The 10339-nt window shown below is 34.2% G+C and overlaps 1 protein-coding gene and 1 long non-coding RNA gene across 5 annotated transcripts in view; one reads left to right on the top strand and one right to left on the bottom strand.

Moving 5' to 3' along the window:
• Positions 1-6700, bottom strand: part of LOC126723557 (uncharacterized) — a 144940-nt gene extending 138240 nt beyond the window's left edge. Inside the window, exon 1 of the long non-coding RNA XR_007654378.1 lies at positions 6625-6700. This is a non-coding gene — a long non-coding RNA (uncharacterized LOC126723557). The remainder of the gene's footprint in view (positions 1-6624) is intronic.
• Positions 1-10339, top strand: part of LOC126723543 (F-box/kelch-repeat protein At3g23880-like) — an 80371-nt gene that overhangs the window by 48728 nt on the left and 21304 nt on the right. Inside the window, exons 1-2 of one of the 4 annotated variants that reach the window (XM_050427073.1) lie at positions 2678-3754; positions 3788-4010. The exons of 1 other annotated variant lie outside the window; for it this stretch is intronic. In XM_050427073.1, coding sequence (XP_050283030.1) covers positions 2836-3754; positions 3788-4010 — 1142 coding nt within the window. In that variant the 5' untranslated portion in view covers positions 2678-2835. Of the gene's footprint in view, positions 1-2677; positions 4011-10339 lie in introns of those variants that run through there. 2 more of the 4 variants (XM_050427075.1, XM_050427070.1) reach the window with 2 other exon arrangements.

The following is a 10339-nucleotide window of genomic DNA, read 5'->3' as shown; positions in this document are numbered from 1 at the left end:
TAACCAAGTATTGTGCTACCATATACCATTTATAAAGTTAATTAACTTCCATCTCAAGTAACATGTCTATGCATTCTTATTTGGTAGTCAAAGACCTATATTATTTATAGAGAATGGAAAGATGGGGTAATATGACCATAAAACTAGATATAAATAAGACTTATGATAAGGTAGTTATGAGTGCTCCATCAAAAGTTGAAAAAAAGAATGTGTTTTTGTGAATATTGTATACCAATTGTTAAGGAATGTGTCTCCATTGTTACTTAAATAGAGAAGCAAGGGGTTGAGATAAGACGACCTATGTCCCTTAACCGTTGAGAGATAGGAGGTAATAAAAACCTTGCTAGGAGTTTGAGCTCTTATTGTCCTCATTGAATTTGAAGAATAAAAAAAATGTTTTTGCCGAAATTTTATAAAGAAAAAAAAAACAAAACAAACAAACAAATGGTATGAAGTTGGTTCAAAGTGGAAAGAGAAGCTACTATGTCAAGCTTAGATATACTAATCATGCTTGGTTAATGTGTCAATAAGAGAGTTGTTTATTGACATATTAACTAGAGAAAGAAAAGAAAAATATTTGAACCTAGTATATGGCTCCTAATTTCATTTATCTATTGACATACTAACTAGAGAAATAAAAAGAAAAAAAAATATTTGAACCTAGTATTGCGGTGCCTAAGTTTATTTATAAAGTGGAAAGAGAAGTTGCTATGTCAAGTTAAGAAAGATATACTAATCAAGCTCAGTTAATATGGCAATAATAGAGTTTTCTTATGACATATTAACTAGAGGAAGAAATAGAAAATAGATTTGAACATAGTGATGTGGTGCCTAATTCATTTATAAAGTTAATTAACTTCTATATCAACTAGCATGAAAATGCATTCTAATTTAGTAGTAAAAGACCTAAATTAGTAGATAGGTGGTTGGATTCATACGGCCCTAAAACAATCTATGAATAAGGTTTATGACAAGGTAGGATGAGTGTTTCTTGAAAATGGATAAGTAAATGAGTTTTTATGAGTAATGGATATCATTTATCAAGGATAGATCCAAGGGGGGCTTGGGGCCCTTGGCCCAAAGAAAAAAAAAAAATTTCATTATATATATATATATATTATTTCTAGAGCAGCATTCCCCGCTTCCAAAAACTCAGACCTCCTCCTTTTTAATTAGCTTAGCCCAACTAGTAACTATCAAACTCAAGAACTTAACAAAAACAAAAATTTTATATAAAAAATAAAACATCCTAGTTAGTCCAATATTAGAGTACTAGCATTAGGTGTTCTAAATGATAAATATTTTGTATTTAGAACACCAAATACCAAAAACACTACTATACAAGACATTTCAAATGCTACATTAAAGTAGCAATAGTAAGTTTTGGTTTGTGAAAATAATTTTTTTTTGCAACAGCTAATGCTCTTAAGAAATAATATTATTTTGTATTATGTTGCCTTTGTTGGTAGATAATTACATCTTAATGTATTTATCTTAGTTGATATTTTGTTAATATTATATGGATACATATTTGGATTTTTTTTTTCTTATGCTTCGGCCCGTTGGCTTGAAATCCAATGTCCACTCTTGTCATTGATAATATTTTATCTAAGAAATCATAATGAATATTTTGATAATAATCTTTCTAAATAATCTCAATTACCTATCTAAAAAATTTATAGCCATAACAGGGTTAGCTACCTCCTTCCAAAATCCACAAGCAAACTCATCTTGGTTTTCAACTACACCATTCCACTAACTCGTTTGCTCTTGTAGCCAATGCACTTCTTATATATAATAGAAGCCTTAAATTCTCTTCCAATCAACTATCCTTATAGCGATTATTGTTGCAATCACAACCCCTAGCAAATCTCATGAGCTTGGAAGCACATATACTTTATTTAGGGTGTTGTACTCGTGTCGTATCTATGTCATATTGGTGTTGTATAAGTTGTTTTATGTTATAATTTTAAAAAATGACTCACGTCACCGTATCGTACTTAGGATACGTTTGGTACACTAAATGTAGATTATATTAGGAATAGTAATCTTTATTACTGAGAATAGAAGACATTGTAATAGAATAACTATTACTATTCATAAGTTTGGTTGTTACATATGGAAAGCTTGTAAAAGATGATGTATAAGAAAATTTTATATTTTTGGAAATATATTAATTTTAAAACCTATTATATATACTAAGAAATAACTATTACATCCATTTTAAAGAGGAATAGGAGAATAGTCATTCTGATGTAATAACTAATCCATATAATAAAGATGTAACCAAATAACTGAATTGTTATAACACATAAATATCTATTCCATTACAGGAACTATTATAGCATACCAAAATTCATGTAATACGGATACAATAAAATGACCGAATTGTTATTAAACATGAATATTTATTCTATTATAGGAGTTATTACAACATACCAAACATAGCCTTACGCTGGTACCTGTACCATTGTCAGTATCCATGCATCCTACCTCACAAATCCGAATAGTCGTACCTCGTAAGCAACACGTTGTGAAGTATCACACGCGCACCAATATACGGCGGGTTTCAATGGCGGGAGTCTTCCCCCCTTTTTTATTTTATTTTTGATAAAAGTTAAAAATCTTCCCGCTAATTTGTTTCAATATTCTTTTTAGTAAAAGTAATGGTCATTTTGCAACAAAACCGCACTGCAAAAAATAAAAAAACAAGGCAAAACAGCTCCAAAAAAGAAAAGAGAGACGACGACACCGTTTTCAAAACCCTCGTTCATCTCCATCTGTCTTAGTGTTCCGAATTGAAAATATCAGAAAAAACTTGAAATTGGAATAGGAATGTCAGACTATCTCCCAGAGGAAGTGGTGCTGGAAATTCTGCACAGACTTCCCGTCAAATCCCTAATTCGATTCAGGTGCGTTTCAAAATCATGGAACTCTCTAATTACAAGCTCTGCCTTCATCAATTCCCATCTCACTCGATCACTTTCACTTCCTTCCAATTCCAACAAATTAATTGTTAGGCATTGCGTTGATAATCCTTATGTAGATCACTACAAATTAATTGACGATAACAGTGACTCATTTGATCAAATTCAAAGCATTGAGCTCCCACGCAGGAGTCGCCGTATCCAACATTTTCAGTTAATTGGTTCCGTGAATGGATTGTTCAGCCTATATGATCAAGATTGCTATATTCTTTGGAATCCCTCTATTAGAAAATTTATTACCCTTCCAAAGCCTTTCTCATTCATTGGGTGTTTTCGCCATGCATTCGGGTATGATCCGCGAACTAATGATTATAAGCTAGTGAGGATTGCGTTTCCTTATAAAGATAATATGTCTGAAGAGGCCAAACCACGTCTAATTGAGGTTTACTCTCTTAATGAGGGGTGTTGGAGAATTACTAGTGCCTCTTTTCCTCCTGGTATTAAGGTTACTGATTGGTATAAACCCGCAGCTTCTTTAAATGGGGCAGTCCATTTTGCGGCGGAATATGAGCCTGGTGGCCCTTGTGGCCCATTGGTTTTGTCATTTGATTTGCGTGATGAGGTTTTTCATATGATACCATTGCCAAATGTTACATTCAAATCGACTTACAATGATCATACCTCAGTAATTGGGGGATCGCTTTCTCTATTACTTTATTATGATAGGCATGCAGACAACAAGTGTTGTGTCATTTGGGTGATGAAAGAGTATGGAGTTGTTGATTCTTGGACTAAACAGTTCACTGTTAATCTCAACAGAGTATTAGGTCTCCAAACGAATGATGATATAAGGGTATTAGGTCTCCAAAAGAATGGTAATATATTAGTGGAGGCAATATTATCAAGACCATCTCGTTGTGAGCTCTCTTCATATGACCCTAAGAGTGAACAAGTTAAGAATTTGGGGATTTGTGGGAGTTCATACAATTTTCATGTTGATAATTATATGGAGAACCTTGGCTTACTCGACAAACCAAATGAGGCAGTTTTCGAAAGCAGAGTGAGCAGGAAGAGGAAATGCAGGTATAAGCTTGATTTAACTCAAAATTTCAGCATTTACTTATCTCAGTTTTATCTAATTCTTGGTATATACTAGATACTATTGTGTGGTTTTAAGTAAACATGAAGTTCCAAACCTCAATATACTGTTTTCAGATGTTAATTTGTTATCAAAAGAGTGGTCAGAATTTTTAAATACAATTCTTTTGTTTTTCATGCTGGAATTGGTAAACATAAATGAAAGATTGATGTTATTCCCTTATTCTTACACTGAACTTGTCACATCTAATCCCTTTTTAATATCAAATGTGTTTTACTCTTTCCATTTCACTAGGCATGCTAAGATTTTTCTGATATGATCTGCCTTTGCCTTTTGATACTCTGTTTTGTTCATGAAATGTTTTGCTTCAATGTAAATTAAACAAAGTATAGGATGATGCCAAACATTTAAAAGTTGTATTAGCCATGTAACTGTAGGTAGAGTCATGACGGTATAGAACCCCAAATAACTGTATTTTGACGATGGCCAAACCTCCCTGTTCAACACTCCAGGAGGCCAGAGCACTCTGAGGCATCACCCAAACTAACCCAAACATACCAAACACCATTGACCATATATCATAGCAAAACAACAATGGAGTAACAGGTGATCAGCAGACTCACCACTCTGTTTACACACGGAACACCAATCTACCACACACAATCCTTGCACATGGAGATTATCCATGGTTAAAATTTTCCCCTCAGTGGTTGTCCATGTAGAGCAATTTATCTTCCTTGGGACCTTTGCCTTCCATATAGGCTTCCAAGGAAAAGAATAATAACCAGTAGGAGATAGAGCTTTATAATAAGATTTAACCTCAAAACCTCCACTTGTGGTCAGTGGGACCATCTTAAAAAGATCCTCTGCAGCTCCTATTTTTGCAGAATATCAATAGTTGAAGAAAGACCGCATAGATTCCAACTCCCAGTCTTCAGAGGGCCTTGTAAATATGTCATTTCGAAAAACGGACCCATTCTGTGACTGCATTACATCTGCCACAGCAGCATTTTTATCCCTGGCCAACTGGAATAGGTTCAGAAAGCATCATGTCCTCACAACAACAATCGAACCAAAAAAGAATATTAGCACCACTCACCATGACAAACTTTAAAATCTGGACCAGCCTATTCCACCCGTTTTGAATGTATTTCTATAAGCTAACCCCATGGGACACTGACACCAGTGACTCATCTATCATCCACTTACCCCACATGCTACCATATTTTGAAGCAATTACTACACACCAGTAGGCATTCTTCTCAGTCAAATGTCACCAAAGCCACTTACCAAGCAAGGCTTGATTGAAACAAACCAAGCTTCAAAAACCCAAACCTCCTTCCTGAATGAACATTGGACGTAGGTGCAGTGAGAAATGGGCAAGTGGTCCCATACTTTAATGTAGGGGTGTGGGTAAAGAAGATAGTCTTGAAGACTAAGTGGGTAGATGACAAATCTAGAGAAACTAAGCATGCTAAATATAAATTGTGAGATACAGGGAATAAGAACAATAGATTTTAGGTGGGATGGTTGTAGAGAAAAGCTGTAAAGTGGAAGCTGTCAAATTAAGAAAATAGGAGATAGACTTTTTTTGGACTCGTACTTTTCAATGACTTTAACAACCCATGTACTGCATAGTATTGTATCACAAACAAACAAAAGAGGAGAGTTTCCATAACCCTCTTACTTTCTTCCCCAACTTGAAATGCAGGCTACAACATTGTGTAACGTCCCATTATGTACTTTCATAACCAAAATTAAAATAAGCATGGATATAGGGTCTCCTTGACTTAGTTCTCTTGAACTATTGGAAAAGCCAATTCTGCTTCTATTAACCATGACTGAGAACCAATTGTCCAAATAGAAAAACCAAACCCACTTCCTCCATTTTCACCAAAATTGAGTTTGTCTACATATATGAAATTGCCTAGTTAACATGATCATATATCATTTCAGTGTTCAACTTTCAAATTACCACAATAACACTGCTATCAAGTTTTCTATCAAGACTTTCATTGGCAATAAACACCAAATAAAGGTTTACCAACCTTCATTGTAAGCATTTGGGTCTAACACAAGACACCTATCATACATTTAACAGATCAGCCTACACTTTCCATAAGCATATAGACGTTTCCAGCCAAGCTAACATGGAGAAAATCCTTGATATTATTGATGCCACCACTTAGTTTCTTGGAATCAAAGCAACATAAAAAGAATTCAAAGATTTCTCAGACTTGAAGTTATTATAGGGCTCCATTTCTTCAAAACCCACTCTATCACTTCAGTAATAACCTTCATTTATTTTGCGTTGTTCTCTAACACTTTGTATCTGTCCACCATCTTTCGTAGCAAGAAAATTTATCTTACTCTTCTCTCTTTAACAGTTGCATTGCACCTTTTACTAATTGCTTTGTTTCAATTTTAGGTCCCCATAAAGAAAGGTACGGAAGCTGCCAATCTACCACCCTCAATTATCTGCACTTTTCTTTCTTTAAATTTTGATTTCACATGGTTTTCTTCCAAATTTTGTTTATTGATTCATGCGTTGTTTTTAGTTTCTATTTTTTATGATTTGGTTTGATTCTCACTAGCCACTTAGGGCTTTTTTGGTACCTTTGGTCCCCAAGTTTTCTTTCTTCTTTTATTAATTGCTTCTACTTGGCTATATAGGGTTTTTGAGATTTGTTAAGTTGATGATAGAGAGATGTATTTCCTTTTGGGTTTGGGTTTCTAGTTATTTTCTGTAGTAGGTTTTTGTACCTCTTTTTCTTTTTTCTTTTTCTTTTTCTGGGGTAATGTGTCTATATGATGGTTCTTCATGCCCAAAAGAATCAAGAGGATTCTCTCTCTGAATTTACATTAACTGAAATGAGGTCATTCACACTTAAATTTGAATCTTCTTCATGCCCACAAGATTTAGAGGATTCTTCCTCTGAATTCATTCTGAGGTAAAATCTCATCCACCTCATCCCTTCATACGTCTGTAATTTAGCAGCTTAATCCGCAAGAAATTTGACGACTTAGTTGCATCCATATTCATAACTTCCTTTTTCTCTGCTTCAAATAGTTGATTGTGTGGATTTGGAAATGGTGAAGGAAAGGTAAATTATTACAAAATTTTAAGCAATTTCACAGCATCTGTTTCATCAAAAGCATTTTAGTGCTGAGGTCAATAAGGTGGCATTGTAACCAATTGGGATTAAGGTAGTTAGAGGTATGTGGGATTAAGTACAAATTGGCTATTGTACTCTTCTTTGGGATTTTTTTTGGACCTCAAATTTGGTTATGGATTTGAAGCCAGAATTATTGATCATTTATAAAGTTTAATACTGTTTAGGTATATGCTCTTGGGTTTCATTTTGATGCATGCATGGAGCCTTAAGTTTTGCAAATCAACTATGCTTTTGTAATTTTTAAGTACTCTTTTGTTGCATTTTTCAATTCTGAGTTTCCCCTCTAATCTCTTTTATTATATTTGTTTGGTATTTTTCTTTTTGTTGGTTTTGCAACAAAATATTCAGCTAGTAGTTTAGACACAGTAAACTCTCTTGGACTTTCTCTCAATTTCTTCTTTATCTTGCCTCTTATTAACTCTGGTGTGTTCAATGTTTGTTTGTTATGCTTTATTTTTTATATATATATTTTATCTGTTTCGTTATATAGTAAAGCAATAATTATTTTTGATAAGTCAACATTGACTTTTACAAGCATCCTTATAGAATCATTAGGGAGGGGCTAGCAGTAAGATGTGGGAATTGTTATGCATGGGGTCATAATGCAATGACCTGCAAAGAACAAGAAAACCCAACAAGAAAAATTTATAAAAAGAAGGCAAAGAAGAAGCCAATTGAAACTGATGACCCATCAACAATTGCTCCTAACAAAAGGCGAAAACTTAATGTAAATAATGTAAGCTAAATGTGATCATAATTTGTATCTTCATATTCATAGCTAAATTTTTTGTTTTATTATTTCTGGTTTGATAGTTTAGAAGCAAAGAGAATGGGACATCAGCCTTTGTGAGGCCAAGTGAAAGGTGAGAGTGCCAAGGATGGGACAACATCAACTTCAAGAAAGGAAGAGGGAAAGAAAAAAGTGTTCAGTTGAAGGCTGGATGGGATGTAGTAACTGTTATGTGTTTTGTGATGTATTCAGGGAACAATCCATAACACCAAATTCTCTGTATATAACATTAACTTAACAATGTCAGTAGGTCACAGCTTTTGTTTTTGATCAGTAGGTGGAAACTAAATTCAGTTTGTTAAAATTATGTTGTGAAATTCATGTTCATGATTATGCCCAATTTATGTTCAGCTGGTTTATGTTCCTGGTTGTGGAATTCGGAATGCTTCCTTAATATTATGTTTTCATATTATTTCCGTGTTAGACGATACTGCTCATTGGATTATTTTCTTTTAGAATGATGGTAGAAGCCCTAAAAATTCTACCAATTGCATTGTGAACTGTTATAGATTCTCAAAAAATAAAGTCCCCTTAAACATACATAGTTGTAGAAGAGGAAGAGGATGAGGATGTGTGGTCAATAAAATTCGAGAAATAATCACAAAATATTTATTAAGCCAGGGCAATCTACTATTAAATTTTCATTTGAATTTACATTCATCAGCAAATAATACGTCTAGCTAAATTGTAATTTCTTATAGCCTATTGTGTACACATTTCACTATCCATAAGATTACAATTTACATGAACCAAAATATTAGTTAATTCAAAACTTTAGGCCAACAAACCATAACATTGCATAATTCATAAAACTAGTTTAGATCACTTTAAATTAGAAGTCACATTACACGCCCCAAACATTATATTACTGCTCAAAAAACATTAGTTCATCACTTGTACTCCATTAATAACTGAATCAGAAGTACTAGGCCAACAAAAACCCAAGATTAACACAAACCGTCATCCTTCTTGTTTGTTTATTTTTGTAATGTATTTTCACTCTTCAAATTTCTTTGACTCTCTAGCAGGCCTTTTATGTTGTGAACCAAGAAATTTACTGAATGTAAAAGTTAGTTAATTAATTCGAGATGACCAATCTCCTGAACTAGAGAGAGGAAATAGACATTTTTGATTAATTTTCTGCTTAATTCTCATTGGTGCATTTAACATACATAAATAACTAAGTATGAGATAACCCCATCAACAAATCGTAGAACATAGGAACTAATCCCTATCCTAAAACATAAAGATCAATTTGAATACAAGAAAATAACAATAATAATCTACTACTACCTTATTCAGATAAAGATTTATCACTAGGCCTAAAATTCTAATAATGCCCAGCAAATTACCTAGCAGATATCAAATTATAAATTTTTCTTTCTTAAATTTACCAAGTGGGCAGCAGTAATATTTTCTATTAGTTTGAGATTGCTATTAGGGTTGTCCAACCCATCCGAATTCCGAAGACCCAACCCACCCAAAGAAACTGACCGGATCCAATCCGACGCCGTTCAACTCGACTACTCCGGCAGTCGGCAGCAAGTCTTTACCCCCAAAAACCACTTCGGTAGGTCGGTTTCAATTTTCCTCCCCAAAAACCTGAATTGACCAACATACTAAGATTTCCCTGTGAAAATTTCTAGATTCTAGCACAAAAATTTCCAGATTTCGGTGAGATATTAGGTAGATCTAGTGAGATTTCAATTGGTTTTGATGAAATCTCATAAACGTTTTGTTTTTTTCTCAAATCTCTAACTCCAATTGACCCGTCCACCACTTGTTGGTCTGATCCACCCAACTCGATCAGTCTCTCGATCGACGGCGAATTGATGGCTACTCCACCCGATTAGGTTGGGTCGGATATGGGTTGGGCACAAACCTGATCCGACCTAACCCGTGGACAGCCTTAATTGCTATCCACCATGATAATGCCTAGTGGTATTATAATGTTAAGAATCTATATTCCAATTGCATTGTAATTACACATGTGAGCTTTAATGTTTGTAACAAATAGGTAGTTACTAGTTAGTTGCTATTGGGCTAAGATTACCACACTAGTTAATAGAGTGATGGGTGGTTAAGAGTGTGAGTTAGTTGTACTGCACTGTGAGTTAGTTAGGATGACCCACGGGTATAAGAGATGAACCATTATAACAGATTCATTCATTGATTGATGAATAATACATTGCTTATTCTTTTATCTATCTCTCTCTAATCTTCCGTGGAGGTCAGGTCCCCTTGAAGTGACCAACACCATTTTTACCCCAATTCACTAGCAAAACCTTAACATTTGGTATCAAAGCCATCCATCACCCCTATTAATCAGGTGTAGCTCATTGAATAT

Source organism: Quercus robur, chromosome 4 (assembly GCF_932294415.1).
Source record: "Quercus robur chromosome 4, dhQueRobu3.1, whole genome shotgun sequence".
Taxonomy (NCBI): Eukaryota; Viridiplantae; Streptophyta; class Magnoliopsida; order Fagales; family Fagaceae; genus Quercus; species Quercus robur.
Note: the sequence above shows the minus strand (reverse complement) of the source record. Positions and strands in the feature narration are given on the sequence as shown.